Source organism: Camelus dromedarius, chromosome 12, assembly GCF_036321535.1.
Source record: "Camelus dromedarius isolate mCamDro1 chromosome 12, mCamDro1.pat, whole genome shotgun sequence".
NCBI classification, from domain to species: Eukaryota; Metazoa; Chordata; class Mammalia; order Artiodactyla; family Camelidae; genus Camelus; species Camelus dromedarius.
Genome location: NC_087447.1, coordinates 927,255 through 954,859, shown reverse-complemented (window position 1 = coordinate 954,859; position 27,605 = coordinate 927,255). Strand labels below are relative to the sequence as shown.

General features: G+C 65.2%; 1 protein-coding gene across 1 annotated transcript in view; it reads right to left on the bottom strand.

Annotated features, from left to right (window-relative positions):
* MUC5B (mucin 5B, oligomeric mucus/gel-forming) overlaps positions 1-22,761 on the bottom strand; it is a 30,805-nt gene extending 8,044 nt beyond the window's left edge. The window contains exons 1-30 of the mRNA XM_064491811.1: positions 22,649-22,761; positions 20,761-20,832; positions 20,187-20,237; positions 19,639-19,900; positions 19,426-19,540; positions 19,214-19,304; positions 18,893-18,999; positions 18,013-18,214; positions 17,444-17,569; positions 17,188-17,305; positions 16,954-17,092; positions 16,571-16,681; positions 16,344-16,413; positions 15,844-15,981; positions 15,351-15,515; positions 14,914-15,008; positions 13,798-13,924; positions 13,288-13,543; positions 12,933-12,985; positions 12,744-12,844; positions 12,446-12,597; positions 11,826-11,964; positions 11,630-11,743; positions 10,555-10,734; positions 9,779-10,018; positions 8,748-8,904; positions 8,312-8,440; positions 7,967-8,111; positions 7,765-7,808; positions 20-7,690 (exon numbers count right to left, since the gene is read on the bottom strand). Of these exons, the coding sequence (XP_064347881.1) occupies positions 20-7,690; positions 7,765-7,808; positions 7,967-8,111; positions 8,312-8,440; positions 8,748-8,904; positions 9,779-10,018; positions 10,555-10,734; positions 11,630-11,743; positions 11,826-11,964; positions 12,446-12,597; positions 12,744-12,844; positions 12,933-12,985; positions 13,288-13,543; positions 13,798-13,924; positions 14,914-15,008; positions 15,351-15,515; positions 15,844-15,981; positions 16,344-16,413; positions 16,571-16,681; positions 16,954-17,092; positions 17,188-17,305; positions 17,444-17,569; positions 18,013-18,214; positions 18,893-18,999; positions 19,214-19,304; positions 19,426-19,540; positions 19,639-19,900; positions 20,187-20,237; positions 20,761-20,832; positions 22,649-22,718 (11,440 nt within the window). The 5' untranslated portion in view covers positions 22,719-22,761. The remainder of the gene's footprint in view (positions 1-19; positions 7,691-7,764; positions 7,809-7,966; positions 8,112-8,311; positions 8,441-8,747; positions 8,905-9,778; positions 10,019-10,554; positions 10,735-11,629; positions 11,744-11,825; positions 11,965-12,445; positions 12,598-12,743; positions 12,845-12,932; positions 12,986-13,287; positions 13,544-13,797; positions 13,925-14,913; positions 15,009-15,350; positions 15,516-15,843; positions 15,982-16,343; positions 16,414-16,570; positions 16,682-16,953; positions 17,093-17,187; positions 17,306-17,443; positions 17,570-18,012; positions 18,215-18,892; positions 19,000-19,213; positions 19,305-19,425; positions 19,541-19,638; positions 19,901-20,186; positions 20,238-20,760; positions 20,833-22,648) is intronic.
* Between the last annotated feature and the right edge of the window lie 4,844 nt (positions 22,762-27,605).

Below are 27,605 nucleotides of genomic sequence, written 5' to 3'. Positions count from 1 at the left end.
GAGCAGGCTCCCCCCTCACCTGGTAGAAACAGCTGTCCATAGGCGCTACAGCGGCAGGGCGTGGTGGAGCCAGGATGGGAAGAGGGCGCTGTGGAGGACGGCAGGCTGCCAGGGGTCCATGGGGACAAGGAGGGTGCACTAGGTGGGGACTGGGGGGTGGTCACATACGGAGAGGACAGTAAGGGGCCTGTGGGAGAGATGATGGGCAAGACTACCCTGGTAGTCATGGGGGAGGACCTCAAAGAGGCAGTGGGACTAGGGGCAGAGACCCTCACAGTGGTGCCCGTGGAGGAGAGACGGGTCTCAGTGGTGGAGGTGGAGACCCCCTGGGTGGTCCCTGTGGAGGAGAGTCTTGTCTCAGTGGTGGGGGTGGAGACCCTCTCGGTGGTCACCATGGAGGAGGGACGGGTCTCAGGGGTGGGAGTGGAGACCCCCTGGGTGGTCCCTGTGGAGGAGGGACTTGTCTCAGTGGTGGCGGTGGAGACCCTCTCGGTGGTGCCCGTGGAGGAGGGACGGGTCTCAGTGGTGGGAGTGGAGACCCCCTGGGTGGTCCCTGTGGAGGAGGGACTTGTCTCAGTGGTGGCGGTGGAGACCCTCTCGGTGGTGCCCGTGGAGGAAGGTCTTGACTCAGTGGTGGTGGTAGAAACGCTCTCGGTGGTCGCAGGAGAGGAGACGTGCGTCTGGGAGGTGGCCGTGGTCCAGGGTGGAGTCGCCGTCGATGACCCCTTGCTCATGCTGCTGCTGGGGGCGGAGGCTGTGGAGGCCAGCGTGGTGGCCTTGGTGACAGTAGGGCTGGTACAGTGGCTGTAGTCACAACACCGCACACGGATCTGGTAGTTGAAGCACACCTTGAACTGGCCGCTCTGGTCCTGGTTCCGGCACACCAGGCCCTCTTGCAGTGTGCACTGCACCACCTGGCCCAGCTGCTCCAGGCTGACGTCCGGCTGCATCTCGGCCCGACACTTGATGGCCACAGGCTGCTCGCAGACGGCCCCGCCGGCCGCCCGGATGTTAGCATAGGTCTCGAAGTCCCCCCCGGAGGCTCCTGGCATCGGATAGCTGTGGTCCAGCCACTCCGTCCAGGTGCATTCTGGCTGACAGGCTGTGGACCCGGGGGTCGGCGTGGGGCTGGGGGTGAGGAGGGAGGAGGTCTCGGTCACTGTGGCCGTGGAAGTGGCCATGGAGGAGCCCGAGCTGGTGTGAATTTGGGCTGTGGAGGGCGCATGGGATGAAGTCGGCCATGTGGTCGTGAGTGAGGTCCTGAGGGAGGTGGGTTGGGTCTGTGTGGTGGCCGAGGGTTGGGGAGATGACAGTGTCAGTGTGGAGGGGGTCTTGGTTGTCAGGGGGCCAGAGGTCATGTAAATTTTGGAAGTCACAGTGGTAAGGGTGGAGACCCTCTCGGTGGTCCCCGTGGAGGAGGGACGGGTCTCAGTGGTGGGGGTGGAGACCCTCTCGGTGGTCCCCGTGGAGGAGGGACGGGTCTCAGTGGTGGGGGTGGAGACCCTCTCGGTGGTCACCGTGGAGAAGGGACGGGTCTCAGTGGTGGGAGTGGAGACCCCCTGGGTGGTCCCTGTGGAGGAAGGACTTGTCTCAGTGATGGGGGTGGAGACCCTCTTGGTGGTCCCTGTGGAGGAGAGTCTTGTCTCAGTGGTGGGGGTGGAGACCCTCTCGGTGGTCCCCGTGGAGGAGGGACGGGTCTCAGTGGTGGGGGTGGAGACCCTCTCGGTGGTCACCGTGGAGAAGGGATGGGTCTCAGTGGTGGGAGTGGAGACCCCCTGGGTGGTCCCTGTGGAGGAAGGACTTGTCTCAGTGATGGGGGTGGAGACCCTCTTGGTGGTCCCTGTGGAGGAGAGTCTTGTCTCAGTGGTGGGGGTGGAGATCCTCTCGGTGGTCACCGTGGAGGAGGGACGGGTCTCAGTGGTGGGAGTGGAGACCCCCTGGGTGGTCCCTGTGGAGGAGGGACTTGTCTCAGTCATGGGGGTGGAGACCCTCTTCGTGGTGCCCGTGGAGGAAGGTCTTGACTCAGTGGTGGTGGTAGAGACCATCTCAGTGGTCGCAGGAGAGGAGATGTGCGTCTGGGAGGTGGCCGTGTTCCAGGGTGGAGTCGCCGTCGATGACCCCTTGCTCATGCTGCTGCTGGGGGCAGAGGCTGTGGAGGCCAGCGTGGTGGCCTTGGTGACAGTAGGGCTGGTACAGTGGCTGTAGTCACAACACCGCACACGGATCTGGTAGTTGAAGCACATCTTGAACTGGCCGCTCTGGTCCTGGTTCCGGCACACCAGGCCCTCTTGCAGTGTGCACTGCACCACCTGGCCCAGCTGCTCCAGGCTGACGTCCGGCTGCATCTCGGCCCGACACTTGATGGCCACAGGCTGCTCGCAGACGGCCCCGCCGGCCGCCCGGATGTTAGCATAGGTCTCGAAGTCCCCCCCGGAGGCTCCTGGCATCGGATAGCTGTGGTCCAGCCACTCCGTCCAGGTGCATTCTGGCTGACAGGCTGTGGACCCGGGGGTCGGCGTGGGGCTGGGGGTGAGGAGGGAGGAGGTCTCGGTCACTGTGGCCGTGGAAGTGGCCATGGAGGAGCCCGAGCTGGTGTGAATTTGGGCTGTGAAGGGCGCATGGGATGAAGTCGGCCATGTGGTCGTGAGTGAGGTCCTGAGGGAGGTGGGTTGGGTCTGTGTGGTGGCCGAGGGTTGGGGAGATGACAGTGTCAGTGTGGAGGGGGTCTTGGTTGTCAGGGGGCCAGAGGTCATGTAAATTTTGGAAGTCACAGTGGTAAGGGTGGAGACCCTCTCGGTGGTCCCCGTGGAGGAGGGACGGGTCTCAGTGGTGGGGGTGGAGACCCTCTCGGTGGTCCCCGTGGAGGAGGGACGGGTCTCAGTGGTGGGGGTGGAGACCCTCTCGGTGGTCACCGTGGAGAAGGGACGGGTCTCAGTGGTGGGAGTGGAGACCCCCTGGGTGGTCCCTGTGGAGGAAGGACTTGTCTCAGTGATGGGGGTGGAGACCCTCTTGGTGGTCCCTGTGGAGGAGAGTCTTGTCTCAGTGGTGGGGGTGGAGATCCTCTCGGTGGTCACCGTGGAGGAGGGACGGGTCTCAGTGGTGGGAGTGGAGACCCCCTGGGTGGTCCCTGTGGAGGAGGGACTTGTCTCAGTCATGGGGGTGGAGACCCTCTTCGTGGTGCCCGTGGAGGAAGGTCTTGACTCAGTGGTGGTGGTAGAGACCATCTCAGTGGTCGCAGGAGAGGAGATGTGCGTCTGGGAGGTGGCCGTGTTCCAGGGTGGAGTCGCCGTCGATGACCCCTTGCTCATGCTGCTGCTGGGGGCAGAGGCTGTGGAGGCCAGCGTGGTGGCCTTGGTGACAGTAGGGCTGGTACAGTGGCTGTAGTCACAACACTGCACACGGATCTGGTAGTTGAAGCACACCTTGAACTGGCCGCTCTGGTCCTGGTTCCGGCACACCAGGCCCTCTTGCAGTGTGCACTGCACCACCTGGCCCAGCTGCTCCAGGCTGACGTCCGGCTGCATCTCGGCCCGACACTTGATGGCCACAGGCTGCTCGCAGACGGCCCCGCCGGCCGCCCGGATGTTAGCATAGGTCTCGAAGTCCCCCCCGGAGGCTCCTGGCATCGGATAGCTGTGGTCCAGCCACTCCGTCCAGGTGCATTCTGGCTGACAGGCTGTGGACCCGGGGGTCGGCGTGGGGCTGGGGGTGAGGAGGGAGGAGGTCTCGGTCACTGTGGCCGTGGAAGTGGCCATGGAGGAGCCCGAGCTGGTGTGAATTTGGGCTGTGGAGGGCGCATGGGATGAAGTCGGCCAGGTGGTCGTGAGTGAGGTCCTGAGGGAGGTGGGTTGGGTCTGTGTGGTGGCCGAGGGTTGGGGAGATGACAGTGTCAGTGTGGAGGGGGTCTTGGTTGTCAGGGGGCCAGAGGTCATGTAAATTTTGGAAGTCACAGTGGTAAGGGTGGAGACCCTCTCGGTGGTCCCCGTGGAGGAGGGACGGGTCTCAGTGGTGGGGGTGGAGACCCTCTCGGTGGTCCCCGTGGAGGAGGGACGGGTCTCAGTGGTGGGAGTGGAGACCCTCTTGGTGGTCCCTGTGGAGGAGGGACTTGTCTCAGTGGTGGCGGTGGAGACCCTCTCGGTGGTCCCTGTGGAGGAGAGTCTTGACTCAGTGGTGGTGGTGGAGACCCTCTCAGTGGTCACCATGGAGGAGGGACGGGTCTCAGTGGTGGGAGTGGAGACCCCCTGGGTGGTCCCTGTGGAGGAGGGACTTGTCTCAGTGATGGGGGTGGAGACCCTCTTGGTGGTCCCTGTGGAGGAGAGTCTTGACTCAGTGGTGGTGGTGGAGACCCTCTCAGTGGTCACCATGGAGGAGGGACGGGTCTCAGTGGTGGGGGTGGAGACCCTCTCAGTGGTCACCGTGGAGGAGGGACGGGTCTCAGTGGTGGGAGTGGAGACCCCCTGGGTGGTCCCCGTGGAGGAGGGACTTGTCTCAGTGATGGGGGTGGAGACCCTCTTGGTGGTCCCTGTGGAGGAGAGTCTTGTCTCAGTGATGGGGGTGGAGATCCTCTCGGTGGTCACTGTGGAGGAGGGACGGGTCTCAGTGGTGGGAGTGAAGACCCCCTGGGTGGTCCCTGTGGAGGAGGGACTTGTCTCAGTGGTGGCGGTGGAGACCCTCTCGGTGGTGCCCGTGGAGGAAGGTCTTGACTCAGTGGTGGTGGTGGAGACCCTCTCGGTGGTCACAGGAGAGGAGACGTGCGTCTGGGAGGTGGCCGTGGTCCAGGGTGGAGTCGCCGTCGATGACCCCTTGCTCATGCTGCTGCTGGGGGCGGAGGCTGTGGAGGCCAGCGTGGTGGCCTTGGTGACAGTAGGGCTGGTACAGTGGCTGTAGTCACAACACCGCACACGGATCTGGTAGTTGAAGCACATCTTGAACTGGCCGCTCTGGTCCTGGTTCCAGCACACCAGGCCCTCTTGCAGTGTGCACTGCACCACCTGGCCCAGCTGCTCCAGGCTGACGTCCGGCTGCATCTCGGCCCGACACTCGATGGCCACAGGCTGCTCGCAGACGGCCCCGCCGGCCGCCCGGATGTTAGCATAGGTCTCGAAGTCCCCCCCGGAGGCTCCTGGCATCGGGTAGCTGTGGTCCAGCCACTCCGTCCAGGTGCATTCTGGCTGACAGGCTGTGGACCCGGGGGTCGGCGTGGGGCTGGGGGTGAGGAGGGAGGAGGTCTCGGTCACTGTGGCCGTGGAAGTGGCCATGGAGGAGCCCGAGCTGGTGTGAATTTGGGCTGTGGAGGGCGCATGGGATGAAGTCGGCCAGGTGGTCGTGAGTGAGGTCCTGAGGGAGGTGGGTTGGGTCTGTGTGGTGGCCGAGGTCGAGGGTGTTGACAGTGTCAGTGTGGAGCCCCAGGTGGCGGTGCTGCTGTGGGTGGGGCTGGGGGTTGAGCTGACGCCAGGGGTGGCTGTGCTGGGGCAGTGCCGGATGTCGTCACAGCAGAGCAGGCGGACATTGTAGTTGAAGCAAGTGGTGAACGGTGCTGTCTGGTCGTCATTCCAGCAGACCAGCCCGGCCTGCAGGCTGCAGGTGACCACCTGCCCGAGCTGGTCCAGGCTCACCTCGGGGAATCTCTCTGCCCGGCACTCGATCTTCTTCGGCTCCCTACACATCTTGCCGCCTGCAGCCCTAATGTTGTCATAGGTCTCCATGTCTCCACCCGGGATCCCCGAGGTGGGGAAGTCCACATCGAACCATTCTGTCCACTGACACTTGGGTTGACAGCTGGTTGTGCTCTGGCTGTGGCTAGGGGTAGGGGTGGCTGTGATGGTGGTGGTGGTGGTAGTGTTGGGGGTGGGTGTGGAGGTGAAGCTGGTGGGAGTGGAGGTGGGGTTGGGGGTTGGAGTGGTGGTGATGCTGATGGTGTTGATGGGGGTGGGGGTGGTGGAGATGCTGATGGTGGGAGTGTGGGTGGTGGAGGGAATGGAGGTAGAGGTAGGTGTGGAGGTGAGGTTGGGTGTGGTGATGATACCAGTGGTGGAGGTGGGGCTGGGGGTGATGGAGATGCTGGGGGTGATGCTGGTGGTGGGGGTGGCGGTGGAGGTGATGCTGGTGGGGGTGGAGGGGGTGGAGGCGGGGGTGAATGTGGAGGTGATGCTGGTGGTGATGCTGGTGGTGGTGATGGGGGTGGGGTTGGAGGTGATGCTGGTGGTGGGGGTGGGGTTGGGAGTGGGTGTGGTGGTGATGCTGGTGGTGGGAGTGGGGGTGGAGGTGATGCTGGTAGGGGTGGAGGGGGTGGAGGCGGGGGTGAATGTGGATGTGATGCTGGAGGTCGTGATGAAGGTGGGGGTGGAGGAGATGCTGGTGGGGGTGGGGGTAGTGGTGGAGGGGATGGAGGCGGGGGTGAATGTGGAGGTGATGCTGGTGGTGGTGATGGGGGTGGGGTTGGGAGTGGGTGTGGTGGTGATGCTGGTGGTGGGAGTGGGGGTGGAGGTGATGCTGGTAGGGGTGGAGGGGGTGGAGGCGGGGGTGAATGTGGATGTGATGCTGGAGGTCGTGATGGGGGTGGGGTTGGAGGTGATGCTGGTGGTGGGGGTGGGGGTGGAGGTGATGCTGGTGGAGGTGGAGGGGGTGGAGGCGGGGGTGAATGTGGATGTGATGCTGGAGGTCGTGATGGGGGTGGGGGTGGAGGTGATGCTGGTGGGGGTGGAGGGGGTGGGGTTGGGAGTGGGTGTGGTGGTGATGCTGGTGGTGGGAGTGGGGGTGGAGGTGATGCTGGTGGGGGTGGAGGGGGTGGAGGCGGGGGTGAATGTGGATGTGATGCTGGAGGTCGTGATGGGGGTGGGGGTGGAGGTGATGCTGGTGGGGGTGGAGGGGGTGGAGGCGGGGGTGAATGTGGATGTGATGCTGGAGGTCGTGATGGGGGTGGGGGTGGAGGTGATGCTGGTGGGGGTGGAGGGGGTGGAGGCGGGGGTGAATGTGGATGTGATGCTGGAGGTCGTGATGGGGGTGGGGTTGGAGGTGATGCTGGTGGTGGGGGTGGGGGTGGAGGTGATGCTGGTGGGGGTGGAGGGGGTGGAGGCGGGGGTGAATGTGGATGTGATGCTGGAGGTCGTGATGAAGGTGGGGGTGGAGGAGATGCTGGTGGGGGTGGGGGTAGTGGTGGAGGGGATGGAGGCGGGGGTGAATGTGGAGGTGATGCTGGTGGTGGTGATGGGGGTGGGGTTGGGAGTGGGTGTGGTGGTGATGCTGGTGGTGGGAGTGGGGGTGGAGGTGATGCTGGTGGGGGTGGAGGGGGTGGAGGCGGGGGTGAATGTGGATGTGATGCTGGTGGTGGGGGTGGGGGGGGAAGTGATGCTGGTGGGGGTGGAGGGGGTGGAGGCGGGGGTGAATGTGGATGTGATGCTGGAGGTTGTGATGGGGGTGGGGGTGGAGGTGATGCTGGTGGGGGTGGAGGGGGTGGAGGCAGGGGTGAATGTAGAGGTGATGCTGGAGGTGGTGATGGGGGTAGGGGTGGAGGTGATGCTGGTGAAGGTGAAGGGTGTCATGGACGGGGTTCCAGGACACCTCACGGCTTCCCGGGTGATCGTCCCATTGTCTCCACAGACAGCAATCAAGCAGGCGCCCAGCCCGTCAGTCGTGTTGTAGATGACGTCCCCGTAGTTGTAGATTCTGTTCTGGTAGGTGCACTTGCAGTCTGGAGACGGACAGGTTCAGGGCTCACTCGGAGCCCCCAGCTCCCAACACCCAAACAAACAGGGCCCTCCTTACCCGTCAGGCTGTTTGCGCACTGGAGGCCTCGGAAAGTGCAGACACTGGGAGGAGAAGAAAAGGCCATTGGGGCCCAGGCCAGTAGCCCTGCCTTCCCGGCCCCGCCCCACCCCGCCCAGACCCCACCCACACACCCAGACCCCGCCCCACACCACCCAGACCCCACCCCACCCAGACCACGCCCCCACCCCGGCTTCCTCACCAGCTCTGGCAGTTCTCCGCAGTGGGGACCCTCATGCCCACATCGTAGTGGTTTCCATCCTCGTCGTAGCAGGCGCACTGGGCCACGCACTTCATCTCATCCTCGTTGAAGAATGGCTTGCTGGGCGGGCACTTCGGGTAGCAGCCTGGTGCGGGCACAGGGCGAGGAGAAGACGCCCTCTCAGGCCAGGTGGCCAGTGCTGCCCCGAGGGCAGCCCCGCCGGCAGCCCCGCCTCTGCCTCCGGGTCTCCAGGTGGGCATGCGGGAGGCAGGAGCCCCTCTCCCCCTTGCCTGTACTCTCCTGGGGTGGCCAGGTGTGGCTTCCCCGGAACAGCCTGCCCCTCACCTTCCAGGCCCGGCAGGTCCATGGAGCACTGCCCACTGGGGTTCCGGCAGGTCCTCAGGCAGGGGGCCCCACAAGGCTCGTAGTGCCACTCACACTCCCCGTGCGGGTTGTAGTAGTCACAGAACAAGGCTGGGTGGGGAGGAGAGGCTCGTGGGCGCCTGCCCAGGTCTCATCCCTGGGTTCATCCCAGAGTCGAGTGGGCTCCAGAGCCCACCCCCCGAATTCCAGTTTCATTTCTCAGCTCTGCACTCAGAACTGTCCCCAACTTAGCCATCCCATCTGGGGGTGACCTGTCTGGTTTCTACGCACGGGGACACGTGCACACGTGTGTATCACATGTGTGTCTGATGTCCGTGTGTGTGCATACGTGCCCATCAGGCCCCAGAGCAGGTGTGGCTGCACCTCCTTCCGCCACCACAGACAGAGCCTGACTCACGGCAGATGTCCGGGGTCCGCCAGGACACGCACACGCCCGCTTCGTGGCAGGCCCGGGCGTAGGCGGCCACGGCCGTGCAGAAGCACTCGCAGTCGCCCCCAGAGTCACAGGCGCAGGCGTCGCTCACGCAGGCCTCGTAGTACCTGGTGGAGTCGACCTGGGGGTGGCAGGTGTGGGGGCTCAGTGAGAAGGGCCACCCCCCGTGTCAGGGGCAGCCAGCTCCCTGTTTGCACTTCGACCTCACCTGCCACTGGAGACGTGCCCACCTGGGCACCTGCCACTGGTCCCTCACCCGTTTGACACCTCATGCAACTGCAAGCCAGCCCTCCCCGTGACCCTGTTGTGACTCTGTCCTGACAAATGAGGTGCTGTCTCCTCAGGGTGAGGGGACGCCCCGTCCCTCCCAGGCGACAGAGCCCAGGGCACCCATGTCTTGAGTTTGCCACCGTGGATGACACCATCTGGGGAGGGGACCACTATGTCAGGTTCACAAAGGACTTTCTGAGCCAAAGGGCAGGACACCTGGGGCCTCACACGACCCACCAGCGTCAGCTGCAGACTTCCTGCCAAGCCGCCCGCCTCATCCCTATGCGGGTCCCAGGTCACGAGACCCTGCTCACAGGTGGGCACTGCAGCCCTTGTTAGGTAACAGGAAGGGCTTTGGGGAAGAGTGTCCAAGGACATCACCGTCTTCTGCTCCCATGAGGCCCGGCTGGGCTGGAGGGCCCCCTGAGGTTTCCATTAGTGCTGGGGGCTGGTAGATCGGGGAGGTGGGAAGAGGGGAGGCAAGGAGGTGACACTGGTGACACTGTGTGGCTCACAGCCCGTTTCTGGGGGATAAAGCTGAGTGTGGTCAGGGAAAGCAGTGGGGGGGCTCTCTGCAGGACTGGGGATATGGGCGCCCGCCTAGAGGGAGGTGCTGATCATGTGCAATGGTTAGGGTCAAGACAGGGCCAAACCCAGGTCCTGCCAGGAGAGGAGGGGGCAGCCCCCACCATTCCCCAGCCAGGCCCCTCCCCCTCCTGCTTCACCTGAGAACGGCAGGCGCTGAAGGCATCCCCACTGATGATGCTGCACTGCTTCTGGGCCCAGGACTTGCGGTGCGGGTTGGCCGTGCAGGGGTCCTCGGGGTCCTGGGCATCCGGGCAGGACGGGGAGAATTTCCAGCTGTTGCCAAACTCCAGCACGTCGCCCACCACGGACTGGCTCCGCGTGGTGAGGTCGTTGAGGGCGTTGTCATCAAAGTTCCCGCACAGCCCGCAGACCCTCCCCTGTGGACGCAGAGATGGGGGCATGGGGGGCTGGGGCTATACAGGTGGCCTGAGGGAGCAGCACAGAGCCTGGCCCAGAAGGGGTGACTGCAGGGTACCTGGTTCCCCCAGTGAACTTTCAGGAAGATGAGGTGCACAGGCAGTCCTGCAATGGGCAGGAAGGCAGGTGGGCAGGTGGACAGGAAGGGAGACAGGTCAGCGGGGGGACAGGCAGGGGGCAGGTGCACGGGAAGGGAGACAGGTCAGCGGGGGGACAGGCAGGGGGCAGGTGGACAGGAAGGTATGCTGGCAGGTGGGTGGCCGCCAGAGGCACAGGCACCTGCTCCCCTGGAGACCTCAGCCCAGCTGGCGTGGAGCGGCTGAGTGCAGAGACCAGGGAGCCAAGAGTGCTTCGCGCCCACGGGTAGGTCTGGTCTTCACACACCCCTTTGGGGACCTGCCCTGTGCATGGCCTCCCCCAGCCCTCAGCAGACACTCAGCTGCCAGGGGGTCCCCGAAGGCCAGGTCTAGGGGTGAGAGCTCTGTCCGCCCCCCACCTTGTAATCCTGGTTCAGCCTGATGAACACGCTGGTCTTCCGGTCCCAGGACAGGATCATGCCGCTGCGGGTCTCGATGGCCAGGTAGAGGCCCATGTAACGGATCTTGAAGGGCTGGTGCCCACCTGGCGCCCGCTGCAGCACCTTGTAGGTGCCCTCGTGGAGGATCAGCTCATAGTTCTGCAGAGGGGCGCAGGGGAGGCAGCAGCTGCAGGGAGCTGAGTGGCCAGCGCCCCTTCCCCCACCCCATGCCCAGGATGGGGGCCCCAGGGTGCTCAGGGGCCAAAGGCACGGGCTAGAGTTAGGAACGAGCTGGGCTCCTGACAGCGCCCACAGACTTGAGGTGAGGGGCTGGGAGCCGCAGAGGCAGTGCGGGAGGTCGGGGGCCACAGGCAAGCAGAGGGGGACGTCGGCCCCGCGGCCCTGCCGCAGCCCGCCCCCACCCCATGCTGCCTTCGGGGAGGGGGCAACAGCCCCCAGCCAGCAGCTCTGCTCTCTGTGCTGTGAACGCTGAAGTGGGCATCCCCAGGTGTGGTGGGCTGAGCGGTGTTCTCCCCAAAAGACATGTCCACGCTCTAACCCCGGAATCCCTGAATGTGCCCTGATTTGGAAAAAGGGTCTTTGCCCATGTGATTAAGTGAAGGATCTCGAGGAGAGAGCACCCTGAATTTAGGGCCCAGATCCCATGACAGGTGTCCCTGTCAGAGAAGAGAGTTCACCGAGGAGGGGGTCGTGTGAAGACGGAGCAGAGACGGGGGTGACGCGGCCACAGCCCTGGAGCTCCCGCCTGGAGCCCCCAGAGGCTGGACGAGGCAGGAAGGACCCCTCCCCCCCCGGAGCCTCTGGAAGGAACCTGGCCCTGTGACATTTTGCCTTCAGTCCAGTGACACTGATTTCAGACCTCTGGTCTCCAGGGCTGGAAGAGAATGAATTTCTCCAGTTTTAAGTCCCAAGCTGTGGTCCTCTGTTACAGTGGCCCCAAGACACGGATGCAGCTGGAGGACCCTGCGCTGGGGGTCCAATAGGGTGGGGCCCTCGGCTGCAGAGGGAGGGAGAGGCTCCCAGGCCCCCTCACCTCCAGGAACAGCTTGATGGCCTTGGAGCAGGTGACACCTGTGGTCCCACAGGGGACGTTCTCGGTGATGATGCGGAAGGTCCCGTTGGCCGTGCCATTGCCCCCACAGTAGTCCTGGGACGGGAGAGGAGGTGGGGGCGTGGGTCGCGGCCCCAAAGAGCATGCGCCCAGCGGCGGGGTGGGCGAGGGGCCATACCTGGGCCAGCGAGTACTCGCAGCTGCCTTGGAAGCTGTAGCGCTCGCCGTCGAAGGTGATAAAGTGGCCGTCCCCGTAGGCCACGCAGGTACCCAGGCAGGGCTGGCGGGTGCACTCCCACCTGCGGCTTCTGCACGTGCTGTGAGGCGAGGGGAGGCGATGCCCCGCTCAGCGGGCCGGGAAGGGAACCCACCCACCGGGCAGCTACGGCTGAACCCTGTCATGCCCATGACAAGGACGGGAACCCAGCCCCTCTTCTATAAAGTGGGGTCATAGGCGATGCCCCTCCCCCTTCTCAAGGGCGTAAATGAGGCTGCAAGCTCAGCGCTCGGGGTCTGGCACGCCACTCCCTACTTGTGGTCCTGGCTCCAGGCTGCCCCAGCCCTTGGCGCCCGCTGGTCCTGGCGGGCAGAGTCTGGTCCTGGCGGCCACTTTGACCGGCCCTGGCATCTTGAAGCCCCTCTGGGAGCACCTTCCCAAGGACGAACCGACCGCCTGGGGCGGTCAAGGTCCCAGCTCCTGCCCAGCCCCAGCCGCAGGCACGGCGCGCTGCCCAGACCAGCTGGGGCTGCCGCCCAGTGGCCTCTGCCCACGCCCTCCCTTCTGCAGCCCCCACCCACCAGGTGTTGCAGTCGACGCGGATGGTCTCCCCAGGCTTGTAGACGACCTCGTTGTGCAGGCAGGGGCAGTCCTCCTGGGCCACGCAGCCCCCACTCCCGTCCGACACCAGCCCCGGGGGGCAGACGCAGCCAGACACGCAGTGAGAGCTGAACTGTGGACAGGTGGGCGCCCGTCAGTGGCTCGGTCCCTCCCGCTGCTGCTCAGGGACCCCGAGGGGAGGGGCCGCTGCCCACTCTGGGCTGGCGGACGCCTAGGCTTGGGAGCAGCACGGCACCAATGCCCTCCCCTCCGACTCACACAGTCCACGTCCAGTGAGTGACAGCTGTGGAGACACTCGGCCCCAGGCGAGCCGGCAGAGGCGTTGCGGCAGTCCAGGAACACCATGGGGGCTGCACACCCTGCGGAGGGAGGGCTCGGTGGGAGGCGCCGGCCACCCGCGGAAGCCCCGCCCTTCTGTCGCTCGGGGAGGCCAAGGGGGAGGCGTACCTGTGCTCTGCTCCTCATATCCCAGGCAGCTCAGCTTGCCACCGGTGCACAAGCTATGAGGGGAGAGAGATGACAGGGCTGGGCAGCTGCCCACTGCCCCACAGACCCCACTCCAATCTCCGCCATGCTTGGTCCCTGGGCCTTGTCACAGGGGAGGGCGGGGATGGGGAGTGGGAGGAGATGGGGGAGGCCAGGGCAGGGGTGCGCCCAGCCCAGGCCCAGAGTGAGTGCGGCTCACCCCGTGGGCACACACTATGCCCCACCCATGGGCCCCAGACGGAGATGTTTGAGTGTGGAGCCGGCGGGGTGGGGGACATGATGTCGGGGAGGAGGTGGCATGGGGAGGGGCCCTTACCACGCCACACCGTTGTCATGGAGGACCTCCCCGGGAGCCACCACGGAGCCGCGGGAGTAGCAGGGACAGTCCTTGGCAGGCACACAGGCACCAGCGTCGTCCAGGAAGGTGCCCGAGGGGCAGGTGCAGCCGTCCACAGGCACGAAGGCCACATCGCAGGTGACGTCGACCTGGCTCAGGGAGCGGCAGGTGGGCTGGCAGCTCTCCACCACGTAGGAGTAATTCTGGGACTTGGGGCAGTTGCTCGCGTACCTGGCTAGGGGCAGGCGGGCAACACGCAAGTCAGTGGCCGGGCAGCCCATCGGCCTCGCCTTACCACGTCCGAGCTGGGGCTGGAGTGGCCCAGGACTCGATTCCCCTCTGGAACCCAGGTCATAAGAGCACATGGTTCTTGTTTGGACAAGAAGGGGACGCACAAGTTTCTCACTGAGGACAGACACAGAGGTGAGGTGCTGCCCCGGGGTCTCCAGAACCCCCGCCCCCACCTGGGCACACTCAGGGCACACTCACTGCACACGCCGTCCCGCCATCCGCTCAGCAGCACGCCCTTGGCGGCGCAGGCCCGCACGTAGGAGGACAGGGCGGCGCACATGCAGTCCTCACTCTTCTCACAGTTGCACGTGTCGAACATGCAGTTCTGGGAGGATGTCAGGGGGTCGGGACGTCAGGGAGCCCAGCCTCCCAGCGGCCTTTCTCTCCCCGTCCATCCTTCTGGGTGCCCTGGCCTGGGCCAGCAAACAGGCGGGCGGGGCCTCCCGTAGGGCAGCCCCGAGCTTGGCATGAGGCCACAGGAGGGACACACTGCTCTGAGGGGTCGGGAGGGGCTGAGGATGGGGCCAAGGAGAGGGGTCTCCGCAGGACCAGGACAGGGTCCAGCTTGAATCCTAGGCCCGTCACGAGCTGTGCTGCATGTGGGGCGTGGCCAGGGTGGGGAGGGGCCGACAGGAGGGTGTGTCACCCTCAAAATGGGCTGAGGTGGGCCTGCGTCTCCACCTGTGGACCCAGCCCCTGGGGGCTGGGGTCGGGTGCACTTTAGGGCTCTGGCTCCAGAAAAGTGACCTGTGAGGCAACTGCAGCGGGTGACGTTCCGTTGCCCCAAAAGATGTGTCCGCATCGTGACCCTGGGGCCTGTGGCGGTGGCCCTGCTGGAAATGGGGCATTTGCAGGGGTGACAAAGTCAAGAGGGGGTCACTAGGGTGGGCCTGGTGTCCCTGTGAGAAAGAATTGGGACCCAGGCAAACCAGGAGGCCACGTGAAGACACAGCAGAGGCTGGCGAGAGGCAGCCTCGCGGCCCCAGAAGCTGGAGAGACAGGAAGGATCCTCTAGGACATCCTGCCAGGACCTTGATTTTAAATCTCGTCTCCAGGACTGGGGTGGGGGGCAGGGTAGATGGCTCCAGCTTTCAGCCCCAGTCTGTGGTCCTTCGTTACAGGTCATCCAGACAAGGAACACAGCAGCAGGGACCATGTGAAGACCCCAGAGCAGGCCTAGAGTGGGACCCACTGGCCACGGAGGTGTGGGCGGTGCCTGAGAGCAGGAGCCTAAGGGGGGCCTGGGGGCAGCTCCAGGGGCAGGTGCTGCCCCCGGCACCCCACCCCACTCTGGGGGCGGGCCAGGGCTCTCACCGAATGGAAGGGCGCAGGGTTGACGATGGCGTGGCAGGGTGAGAAGGCCCCGGCAGGGCTGGTCAGCAGGGAGCACCAGTGCTGGGCATAGTTCTCTGCGGGGGGTGGGGGGCGACTGTCACCGGGCACAGCTCAGGGCCACTGGCTTCCTTCCCACACGTCCACCTCTGCGCCTGCCCACCCACCCAGCCTCTGCTTGGCCCACACAGGTCTGCGGGGGTCCCTCCGCCCGGGAAACTGAACTGGAGCTTGGGGCTGGCCGGCAGCAGGACGCCTTCCTCGAGACGGGCTCACAGCCTTTTGGGCCCCCTGCACCCTTCCTGCTCAGCCCCGGCCCCAGCTGCGCAGAGCCTGGGTGAGATGTGTGTCTTCCTGCACAGAAGGGCAACCCCCAGGCCTGGCCCCAGGGAGACCCAAGGGCCCCCAGGGCAGGGTACCGTTCTCCACGCTGAGGGAGCAGGGGTCCTCAAAGCTGTTCTTGACGTTCGGGCAGGTGGCCTGGGTCTTCCAGGCATTGGCGAAGGCGGCGGCCGTGCCCTCCACCACACCGCTGATGGTCCGGAAGTCGTCCGCCTGGTTCTGGTTGAAGTTCCCACACAGGCCTGGGGGCAGGAGGTGGGGGGTGGGCATCAGTGGCCCACCCAGCCCAGCCTGAGTGCCCCGGCCCCGCAGGTCCTGCAGGCACCACCGCGAGGTGGACGAGCCCCGTCTCAGGACCGATTGCTGAAGTGCCGGCAGCTGAGCCTTGGGGCATGAGGAGGGACCGCCCTGCGAAGCCCGCTGAGCGAGGGCAGCCTGCTCTCCATCCTCCCAGCCCACTGCCCCCTCCGTGGCGACTGGTGTGGGGCAGGGGGTCCCCTTCTCCTGCCCGATTGCCCATCCCCCTGCCCCACCCCCACTGCCCCTCCCACACCCTCCACTGAGCCTCACCGCACATCTGGCCATGGTAGGAGGGGTCCAGCCTGAGGAACACCTGCATGAGGGGCACCAGCTGCACCTGCGCCTGCAGCCCGAGGCCCGTCTGCACCAGGATGAAGAAGGACGAGGGTCTGAAGATGGTAACGTTGGCTGCGGGTGGGGTGGGGGAGGGCGCAGTCAGAGCCCGGCCATGCTGACCACCTGGCCTGAGCCGCGGGCTCCTGGGATGGCCACTGCTGAAGGGCGCCCGGTGGACCCCTGCCACCCCTCCAGGGCCTGGGAGCCATGTGGAAGCTCGCATGTGCACCTGGGGCCACGACCCCTGACGCCCCCGAGAGGCTGGGCACCGAGCATGCTCCATACAGGGTCCCCACAGAGCCCCAGGGGAGGCCCCTGACACCCCCACCTTGCAGGTGAGAAACCCGCCCTGGGAATGGATGTTCTGGCACCTTCTGAGCTAGCAAGGAACTAGCGAGGGACCCGGCTGGCCCCAAGCGGCAGGAGCCACGTACCCGCTGACACAGGCAGCTGGGTGTAGATGGAGTTCATGAACACAGCACCGTTGGCCTGGATCCGGATGGCCTAGTGGGAGGAGGTGGGGCTGCGGTCAGCGTGGGGAAGAGCCTGTCGGCCCACTGAGGGAGCACTGGGCAGGGGCCAGCCTCCCCCACCCCAGGGATGGCTGCTGCCCCTGGGGCCTGTCTCCTCCCCCTCCGCCCTCCCAGCCTGGGACGCTCACCGTGTCCCCTCCGTGCATGCTCAGTGTCACCGTTTTGAGGCAGTTCTCATTGTCGGTCAGGCCACATTTCCGCAGCTCAGCCAGCACCGTGAGGGTGTTGTCCGCACATTTCTGAACAAGGCAGAGCCCTCCTATGTGCTGGGGTCGGCCAGCCCCCAACCCAGGCAGGGAGGGCCGTATGTGGGCAGGCAGGGTGGGCTGGCGCTGGTACCTGCGGTCGCCTCTGGGCAGCCGTCTCGGGGCCTGAGAGTCCCTCGGTCCCCCGTGAATGTGAGCCCTGGGGCCTCCTCCCTCTCGGAATGGACCCCAGGGGCTTCACGGCTCTGATGGCCATGCTGGGGCCCTCCCTGGGCCAAGGACGCAGGGTCCCTGGAGGGGCTCACCTTGGTCAGGACGTAGCTGCAGTCCCCGTGCATGTCGTAGAGTTTCTCGTCGTAGGTGGAGATGTGCGACCCGCCCTGGACGGAGCAGGTGCCCGGGCACGGGAGGGCCTGGCACTTCCATAGTCCCCCGGAGCAGGTGCTGGGTAGGGGAGGCCGGGACAGAGGGTCATGGTGAGGGGGCAAACCCCACCCCGGGCATCCCCACCCTTCAGGCAGGGCCGGCAGGGGAGCTACCAGGAGCTGCAGCTGGTGGTGTAGGAGTCCCCCGGGGCATAGGTGTGGCCGCTGTGGGTGCAGGGGCACTGCTGCAGGGGCAGGCAGCCTGTGTGGGTGACATCATCCAGCACGGTGCCTGGGGAGCGGTGGAAGGGACGCGAGCCAGTCAGCTGAGGTTGGGGTGGGGAGGTGGAAAGACAGTGACAGAGGCAGCCTCAGGGATGAGGGCAAGAGCCCGGGTTGTGGACAGTCCCCGAGAGCCCGGAGGACCTGCCTGGGGGGCAGAAGCAGCCATCGACGCAGTGGTCCTCGCAATGCTGGGAGTGCCCCGGGTTGGAGCAGGTGTCCACGCAGGGCGAGCCGCATTCGTGGTGCTGCATGTTCCGGGGGCACGTCTGGGCTGCAGGGAGGAGGCAGTGCTTAGCCCCAGGAAGCCACGTGGGTGGCGGGCCCACCTCTGCTGCTGCATTCCACGTGTCGCCGGGGGTCCCCAGAAAGAGCGCCTCTCGTCCCATCTAGCAGTCTTCTGGGTGAGGCGGGCGGTGAGGAGAGCACGGGGCCCAGTGTTTGCAGGGACAGCCCCCCTGCACCCACCTGGGTCCTGGGGTGGGCAAGCTGGCGGTGCCCAGGCCAGATGCCTCTCTGGGCCCTCCAAGGCGGCAGCCTCGCACACTCCCCTCTGCCCCACTGCCCATCCTCTCGCTCCCAGGGTGGCTCCACCTGTCCTGGACCCGCAGCCAGAAGCCAGGTGTCCTGCACAGGGTCACCTCCCTCACGCTCTCCCCAGAGACCCAGTGTGGGTGCAGGGCCCGGGGCTGGCCCCCAGTGCGGGGGGACACTCACGGCAGAGGTCGGGGCCCCGCCAGTTCTGCGGCTGCCCCCCGGCATGGGCGCACTGGCGGGAGTACTCGGCGAAGGTGGCGCAGGGGCAGGCAGGGCAGCGGCACAGGTCCTGGGTGCAGGCGGCCACGTACAGCTCGACATCCAGCAGCCTGTTGCACTGAGCGAAAGCCGGGCCCAGCAGGGTCCTGCGGCAGAGGCCCTCCTGGGGAGACAGAGGCTGGGCACCCTCTGCCCTCCGTGCAGGATGTTGTGGGGACCCCAGCCCTGCAGGCTTTACCCAGGCCAGGAAGCCCCCTCGTCTCCTTGAGGTTCCGTCCTTCCATCCATCCACCGACTCATCCATCCATCTATCCACCACCTACCCTTCCATCCCTCTGTCCATCCATATATCCATCCACCCGTCCCTCCAGCCAGCCAGCCAGCCAGCCGTCCACCCATCCTTCTCCTCAACCACCGTGAACTCACCACTGCTGGGTTCAGAGCTCTGCTTGGCTCTGAGGAGTGACCACAGCCCTGGACTCCCCACACCCCGCCAGGGCTCCAGGACACACCTGCCCATTGTGTGAGCACCCAGAAAAGGAGCAGACCTCGCCCTTGGAGGCAGCTCGGAGGAGGGGGAGGCAGAGGTGTCCTCCGGGCTCAGCCAGTGCCCTTTAGCCCCCGCCCCGACCGGCTCCACGTCCTCGTTTAAGCTTGTGGGTTCTGGTGGTTTCGGGGATCCTGGAGTTCAAGTCCACTTCTAAAGGTGGGATCCTCCCCGCTCATCGGGAAGGCTTCTGCCCCAGGCTTGCTGAGTGCCCCACTCTTGGTGGGACTGTGTGGGGGTTGGCCTGAGCTTGCAGGGGCTTCAGGCAGGCAGGGCCCCTGAAGAGGCACTCACTTCATCAGTGCAGTTGTCCGCCGGGGAGGGCAGGGGGTCCTGGCACTGCTCCGTGGGCCCATCCAGCTTCTGCAGGTTCCCAAACTGTAGCGGGGTCAGCCTAGTGTCTGCAGAGAGGAGGCACTCCATGCAGGGGGCACCGAGGGGCTCCCTGCCCGTGCACAGGGCCCCCGAAACATCCCCCAGGGCATCGCTGGATTGAGTATTGCCACCCCCCTACTTGTCCCCTGTCCACTGCCCAGCACGAGGCCCCCAGCCTGCACCCCCCGGCCTCCTGGGCCACTCTGGCCCAGGGCAGACTGCTGTGTGCGGCGCACTCACTGTGGGTGTGGAACTCGCCGACGGTTGGGAGCCCGTTGAAGTCCCCGCACAGGCCACATGTCTTGTTGGCATACTTGGGGTCCAGCTCCAGCTGGGGGCAGGGGAGGGGCAGCTCCAGCCTCTGACGGCCTGGCAGGGCCCCCAGCCCCCTCCGACCCCGCCCCTGCGGAGCTCCCCCAACCGGGAGGGGAAGGCATGGGCGGCACCCTCACCAGGGCGCTGTCTTCTCCGTTCCACAGGAAGGTCAGCCCCAGCCGGACGCTGATCTTCACATCTGCGTGACTCCCCTCCACCAGGAGGCCTGGGCGGCTGTAGGGCAGCTCCTCCCTGGGGCAGAGAGTTCCGGTCCTCCCTCAGGTCTAGCGCCCGCCCCGCCCCGAGCCACCTGGAGCCCAGGCCCCTCTGCGCCCCGGGGCTGGGCTCACCGCCGCCCGTCGATGAGGACAGAGCCGTTGGCTATCTCCAGCACCAGCCCCTGCATCCTGAGGACGATGTGAGTGATGATGGGCCTGGAGTCCACGAGGCCGCGGCGGAGCTGGATGTTGAAGTCCTCGTAGGCGGCCCCGCAGTGCGCGGAGAAGACGTAGTTGCACAGGCCGGGGAAGCGGAAGAGGTGGCCGTCGAAGGTCTTGTAGTGGGAGTCGCCCCAGGTGCTGCACACCCGCCCACTGTGCGCCGCATTCAGGGCTGCGGGGAGCGCAGGGTCAGGAGAGGGCAGCCTTCCCTGGGACGAGGCCCCCCGGGTTGGGAGCGGGGAGCCCCTGCGCCCCTCCTCGCTCCCCCTGTTCCTAATTCTTCCCGAGACCCCAACAGCCCTGCCCCCTGCCACAGCACCTGGGGTCGGCCACCAGGAGAGCTACCCACCGAGAAGGCTCCCAGCCATGCTCAGAGCCGTCCAGCTGCTGGCTGCCCCACCCCCATGCCAGCTTTACCCCCCCGGGCTGTGAGCACCCCTGCCCTGGAGTCCACTTACAGCTCATGGTGGGGAAGACGGAGATGGGTACGAGGAAGGTCACGCGCTGGGCTGCGGAGTGAGGGCCCGGTCACACCAGGGACGTGGCCAGGCAGGGACCAGCCGGGACACCCCTTCCCCGGACCCCTGTCCTCACTGGCCACCCTGGTGCCGCAGGGAGCTGCAGGCCAGCCCTGGCCCTGCCCAGGAGCCCCAGGGCTAACACTGTCCCCTCCGGGGCCCTTCCTGTCCCCCCTTGACACAGCCCTTCCCAGGTCCGTGTTACCCTGATTGTGTGTGTGTGTGTGCATACGTGTGACTGGGGCCCTGTGTGAGTGTGTTCCTGAATGTGTGAGTGCGCACATGCGAGAGAGAGTGATGGACGAACACAAGCACAAGTGTGTGTGTGTTCACGTGCGTGAGCGCGTGTGAGCATTTGAGCCTCTTCGCTCTGTGCCTTTGTGTTCTTTGGCCCCGTCCACTGTCCCCTCCCGTGGGATCCAGGGGGGGTCCCTGTGTAGCTGACATGCGAAGGGGTCTGCCCCCCGCCCCTGCTCGGCTCCCAGGGCCCTTCCTCCCCCAGCCTGGGCCATACCCCCGTGCACCCGAGGGCTGTACGCGGCAGGCTCGGCTCTGTCTGCGCTCTGCTCTGGGCTGCGCTGGGTCTCTGCGGGAACAGGGAGTGGGAGGCCGTGAGCAGCCAGACGTTGGCCACCCCTCCCTCAGTGGCTGAGGGGTGTCCGTGGCCCGCAGGATGGCAGCCACGTGGACCCTGCTGTCGGGATGTCAGGTCCCGTGGGGAGCTGACCCCACCCTCCCCATCTACACCCCATCTCACTGTGGCTCAGAGCAGGGGACTGAAATTGGGAAACGCTGTTGGTCTCGTTGACCCAGGCCACCCCAGGGAGAATGTTCGGCCCCTTCCCACACAGCCCTCGGAAAAGGACAAAGGCTCACTTTGTTGGGGACAAAGACACACACAGTTGGGGAGGATCCCCAGAGTGACTTAGCAGAAACCCAAGACAAAGCAGCTCCGCCTAGAACCACCCCAAGGCACGCGGGAGGCCTGGAGGCCCTCATGCTGGCACGGTCCCCAGAGGCCACCTGTGTGCCCCCCCACCTCCTGGCAGGGCCTCATCCACCAGGCGCACCTCTCCAGTGTCCCGCTGCCTCAGTGGACAGGCCTGAGCCCCTCTCCAGGCCCCTCTCCACCAGGCTAAGCCTGGGGTGCCCCCGTTCACATGGTCTCAGAATTCTTTCCTCACGTCTGCAGTGGGGGCTTATCTCCGCGCTCAGCCCAAGCCCGTGCTTAGTGGGGAGCGGGAGGTGAAGCCCCAGAGGTGCCTGTGTCCCTGGTGGGGCAGGAGATGGGCGCTGCGCCCATCTCTGTAGCGGTCACACCGGGCTCTGCTCTCTTCAACTTTTCCAGCCGGGACGCCGACACTTGGAAACCACGGGGCCAACCGCGTTTGTCTCCCCTCCCCAGGGCCCTGCTCGCCTGCAGCTCCCAGAAGCACAGCTGCCCCGCAGCTGCTGGCCCCACCCCACGGTCGAGAAACCACGGGGTTTCAGGCGGGCAGGGTCTCCTCTCCCGAAGGGCCCTGCTTCCACGGGGACTGCCTCAGTGCAGGGACCCCCAGCCAGAGCTGCTGGGGAAAGCCCCCACCAGCCCTGCTCACTCCCCCGGGAAAGGGGGCCTGGGGCAGGGGTTTTGGGAGACAGCTCTCCCCCTTCACCCCCTCACTTTCACAGGTAAAGGGAGCCTCAGGCTGGCGCCCACCTGCCCAGAACTCAGCTCGGGTGAGGCGCCTGGAGGGCCTGCAGGAGCGGACTGTGGGGCCAGGATGGGAGGGTGGCCTCTGAAGGCCCGGGCTCCAGGCCAGCTCCCCGGGTGTGGGCGGCAGCCCAGGGACAGCACCTTGCGTGTTGACAGTAAGCGTTAGGGCTCAAGGTGCTTCCCCGGGCCGCGGGGTGCCGCGGGCCAGCGGGACGGCAGGCGAGGTAGGCGGGTGAGAAAGGCCGCGGGCCAGGTGTGGCCCCAGGAACAGAGTGTTTTCAGATGGTCCCTGCTCCTGGGCGGGGCCCGTCGCTGTCTGCCCCATTCCAGCCTTACTCCAAGGAGGCATTTCAGAGCCGCCCTGATGGCTGTTACCCCAGGCCGGCCTCAGAGGGCCGAGAGCAGAAGGTGCAGCCCCCGGCTGGTCAGGCGACTGTGCTGTCCCTGCCCACTCTGCTGTGGCTTCCTCTCGGGGACCAGAGAGACCCCCAGCCCAGGCTCCTCACCCAGTGCCTGCCCCGTCCCAACCGAGGCCAAGACCCTTGGTTGCCCCAGGGGAACTCAGCACAGGCTGAGCACCCAGGGGCTGGGTGTCCGGGATGTCCCCAAGGGGGGCCCGCGTCCATCATGGGCAGGAGAAACCTAGGTGGGTGGTCTGTGGAGGCCACCCCCACTGCAGAGGTGGAGTGAGGGGCTTGCACCTTACCTGCCTTCTGCACCAAGAGCAGGGCCACGAGGGCCCACACTGGTGCTTGGCACCCACTCGGGGCGCCCATCCTAGGGGCTGGCACGGCGGTGGGCGGGCGGCGAGGCGGGAGTGGGGCCCGGCGCTCGCTCCCCTGAGGGCGCTGGGGCTTATGTAGCAGGAAGCCTTGGCCCTGCGCCTGGCTCCTGGGCCACGCAGGGCGCAGTCCTCTCCCCACGTCAGCCACGTGTGTTTGCTCTTGGGGAGGGGCCGTGGCATGAAAGCGCCCAGAGGAGGAAGGGTTTGTGGCTCTGAGCTCCAGAAACCCGGACCCCCGCCCCCAGCAGCCTCTGAGAAGCAGAGGGAGAGGGTGGGTAGGCTGGTGTCCCGGGGCCGGGAGGGTGGCGCAGGCAAAGCCACCGCCAAGCGGGGCCGCCTCGGGCCGCCGGGGTGCCCCTCGCCGTGGCCCCGTGGCTCACACTCAGCCCCCGCGTCAGCCCCTGCAGGGAGCCTGGCTGAGGCTGTGAGGAGGGATTGGAGGGGAGGCAGCCTCGGTCCCTGAGGGGTCGGGAGGGGCTGCAGGTCCCTGCTGTGTCTGGCTAGTGGGGGCGCCGGCTCAGCTAGGGGTGTGGCTGCCTTCTGTGGAGGGCAGGTGCCAGTCCACAGGCTTGCGGGGGTCCCGGAGCTCTGGCCATGCCAGCAGTGCCCTTGCAGGTCTCTGGGCGCCTGTGTCACCAACTTCAAGCTCAAGGGGAAACCAAGGCTCTGGGGACGGACACCCTGGCCACACAGATTGTGTGGGGACTGTGTGTGCACAGCGATGTCCCCCCGGGCTCCCAGGTGTGCTGACGGGGGGCGCCTGCGGGGCCGGGGTCTCTGAACCCCAGGGCCTGCCCCAGGTCGGGTCATGGAGGCCCAGCCCCACAGCTGGGGTGGTAGGGTTTCGGGGTCACATGGTGACCGTTCCCCTCGTCGGTGGCTCGTCCCCCAGCGCCCTTCCTGCAGCACCGCAGCTGCACGCCCCTCTCCCCGTGCGAGCACGCTCCTCCTCCGGCTCTGCCAGCTCCTGGGCGTCCTCCCCCCACACCTGGTGTGCCTGAGCGCTGTCGGCGGCGTGACCCGGGCGGGGACGCGCGGGCTGCCGGGCTCTGACCGGCCCGCAGAGGAGAGTGGGTTCCAGGGCTGTGTGATTAACAGCTGAGAGCCCCGCCCCCACCAGCCTTGGTCTCCCTGAAGAAAAGTCCACAAAAGTGAAATTTCTGGGGCAAAGGGAAACCTGTGGTGAAAGCTTTAGCTGTGTTTTGCCGGCGTCGCGCCCAGCCCGGCTGAGGGCCCGCGGCTCTGCTCTCCCCTCTGGCTCCTGGTGTCCTCACAGCAGGTGTGCCTGCACCGTGCTGGCCCGCGCCTCCCGGCCCGGGTCCCTGCAGGCCTGGGCCCTGCGTCACAGCTCAGGCCCAGACCCCACTACCTGCCCGCTTCTGGGACCCCAGGGCCGGCGCGCAGGCTGCCCTCGGCTCCTCCTCCCCCAGCCTCCCTGTCACTTCCAAGGCTGATGGCTCCTGAAGCTGGGGTGTTGGGCGTCTCCAGAGTTCCCTTTCGTAGCCAGCCCAGTTGTCCCTGATGCAGAGGGCGCCGCTGGAGGGGACGCTGGGTGAGGGCTGGGGGGCCTCTCAGGACAGGCCCAGGGGGTGCACTAGGGGCCTGGGGCCCCCGCCCTCCTGTGTACTCGGGCTACAGCTGGACCTGGCCTCCCTGCCCTCGCTCCAAGCAAACAGCAGGTGCTCTGTAATGTGATGGCACCTAGTCCCTCCCGGGGGTGGGGAGTACACACGGCTTGGACCCCAGGCTGCCCCCGAAGGAAGAAAGGAGGCAGGGAATCTCGGCCTCTCAGCCTGAGCCCTCGTGGCCTGGCTTCCTCTCGCCTCCTCCGAAGGCCTGACTCTCAGTCTGTGTCCCGTCGCCCTCCCGGCTGGCACATCCTCACCCCGCAGCCATCGGAGGGGCCCCGCCAGCCCCAGTGCCCACCCAGCGCAGCCCCGAGCCCCCTGCCACGAGAGCAGCCTGGGCGCCCCGGCCTGGACTCTGTTATCCCTCCACACTTTGGGGGTATTGTCCATCCTGCCCGCCCACCTAGAGGGGCTCTCCAGGTGGGGGGGGGGCGGGGCCATCTGTTCACTGCTGGCACACAGTAGGCACTCAACAAATGCACGGAAGAGTGAGGGAGAGGGCAGCCACCGCTGTGGTCCAACGCCGCCCCTCCTTCCTGGAGTGCCGTCCCCCGGGCAGAGCTGGCGGTGAGGGCCTGACAGGGTCGCGGGATTGGGACATCCCGGATGTGGCCCGGGGAGCCCAGCCTGTTTGCTCAGAGAGTTTACCCCTTCACAGTTGAGAGAGCTGAGAACAGAAGGAGGAGGAAGCACGGGCGGAGGGCTGCCGGGAAGGAGGGCCGCGGCCAGGCCTCCCGGGGCTCGGGGGGGCCCACGGACGTGCCAGGAAGCGGCGTGGCCTGGAGCACGCCCTGTCCCTCACTCAGCCCACAGGTGGACGTGATCCCACCGGTGGATAGAGATGCCCACTGCACAGAGCCCGGAGCTGGGGCACTGCAGGCCCATTCATCAGGCCTGACGGGAGTCCGTGGGGGGTTGGCGCTGCACGGGGTCGTCCGCTGAGGCCAAGGCACCCCTTCTAGTGCACCCCTCCCCACCACCCCCCTTCCACCGTAACAGGGCCCCGAGCACCAGGATGCATCACGCCTCAGGCATTTATCGAGTGCTGGCTGTATGCCCAGCTCCGCACCACACGCCAGGGAGGGTCCAGGATGATCAGGGCGCGGCCCTGGGGATCCAAGGCATGGCTGACTCTAGGCCGGCTCAGAGCCCACCTCCAGGCTGTCCAGGGACACGGGCCTCCTGTTCCTCAGGGCACCAGCATCTGCGGGGAGGGGGACCCTCCACTTCTGGGGTCGGGGTCTGGGCAGCCCTGGCTGATGCCCGGGAGACGTGGAGGGGGGGTGGGCGGATCACACTCCACCTGGCCGTCCTGGCCCCAGAGCTGTCCTCACTGTGAGAAGGGCTGTGCCCACTCCCCTAACCCTGCCCCAGGGCTGAAAGGATGCAGAGACCCTCCACCAGAAAGCCCCCTGCCCTGTGTGAAGACAGACCGCCCCAAGGCCTTCTGCTTTCTCCTGATCTTCATGCAAACCCCTCCCCTTGCCTGTTTCCTCCCTCCCTCTCACCCTCCTTCCCTCCTTCCTTTCTTCATTCTAGCAAATTCTGCTGAGCCCCAAGGGGTGCTGCCCTGGGCCTTGGGGACTTGACACGGACAAGGGAACATAGGTCCCCTTTGGGCTTTCCAGCACACCTGGTCATCTAGGGAAGCAATAAGAACTCTGAAGGAATGGAGAGAAGGGCAGCTCGGTGAGGGGCAGGGTGAGCGTCCAGCTGGAGGAAGGAGGGAGGCAGCCTTCTGCAAATTAGGGAACGACCCCCCCCCCCACAGAGGGGGTAGCAGATGCCAGGGCCCTGGGGCAAGGGTGAACGTGGCCCCTTGGAGGGTCTGAGGACACCTGGTGTGCTGGTACCAGGGCAGGGCAAGGCGGGGCGCTGGACGTGAGGTGCGCAAGGTCGGATGAGGGAGGGGTCTGGGTGTACTCTGAGTTTGGCAGGTGGGGGTTCCCGGAGCATTTAAAGCAGGGGAGCCATTGGGGATTTGTGTGTGTGTATAGTAAAATGCGCATGATGTAATATTTACCGTTTTAAGTGGCATTAAGCACATTCGCAGTGTTGTGCAACCCGTACCACAACAGAAATTTATTTCTCACAGTCTGGAGGCTGAAATTCAGCCAGCACGGTCGGTCCTGGTGCAATCCCGCTTCCAGGTTTCAGACGACCAACTCGTTGCCAAGTCAGCAGGGGCCAAGGATCTCTCTGGAACCGCTTTTACAAGGCGCTAATCCCATTCTCGAGGGCTCCAATCTCACGCCTTAAGCACCTCCAGAAGGTCCCACATCCTAGTACCACCACCCCTGGGGGTTTGGGCACCAGCGCGAGGACTTTGGAGGGAAGCGGTCACACCGCAGCAAGCCGGGATCGTGTTTGGTGGCGCGTTTGGCGACTTCTGCACATCAGCTCGTGTCGTTTGTGACCATGGATAGTTTCTTTATTTTCCAATCTGGGTGCCTTTTTATTTCTTTTTCTTGCCTAATTGCCCTGGTTGGACCTAGCCCTGTGGTGAATAGGAGTGGTGAACTCGTGTGAGCATCGTCGTCTCATTCCTGGTCTCACAGGAGACGCTGTCACCTCTCGCCCTTGAGCGCGCTGTCGGCTGTGGGCCCTTCACATACGGCCTCGACTGTATTGAGAGAGTTTCCTTCCATTCCTAGTTTGTTGAGTTTTTTTTTCTTCTTTATCATGGAAGGGTATCGGCAAATTCTGTATGTGTATCAGTTGAGATGTGTTTTTCTTTTTCTTTCTTCAGTCTATTAGTGTGGTGATTGGTTGATTTTTGCAGGTGAAACATCCTTGCGTCCCAGGAATAAAACCCGCCTGGTCATGGTGTGGAGTCCTTTTAACGCGCTTCTGGATGTTTTTGCTAGTATTTTGTTGAGAATTTCTGCATCCCTATTCGTAAGGTCTCTAGCTTTCTTTTCTTGTAGTGTCTTTGTCTGGCTTTGACGTCAGGGCAGTTACGGCCTCATAGAATGAGTTAGTAAGTATTCCTTCCTCTATAGTTCTTTTTGGAGGAGTTTGAGAAGGATTGGGTTAATTCTTCTTTAAATGTTTTAAAAGAATTCTCCTCTGGTCCTGGGCTTTTCTCTGTTGAGGAGTTTTGGTTCCCGATTTGATCTCCGTACGAGCTGTAGGCCTATTTAGTTGGTCTATTTCTTCATGAGTAAGTTTTGTTAGATTGTGTGTTCCTAAGATTGTGTCCATTTCTTCTGACTTATCAGATTTCTTGGCATGCGACTGTTCATACTATT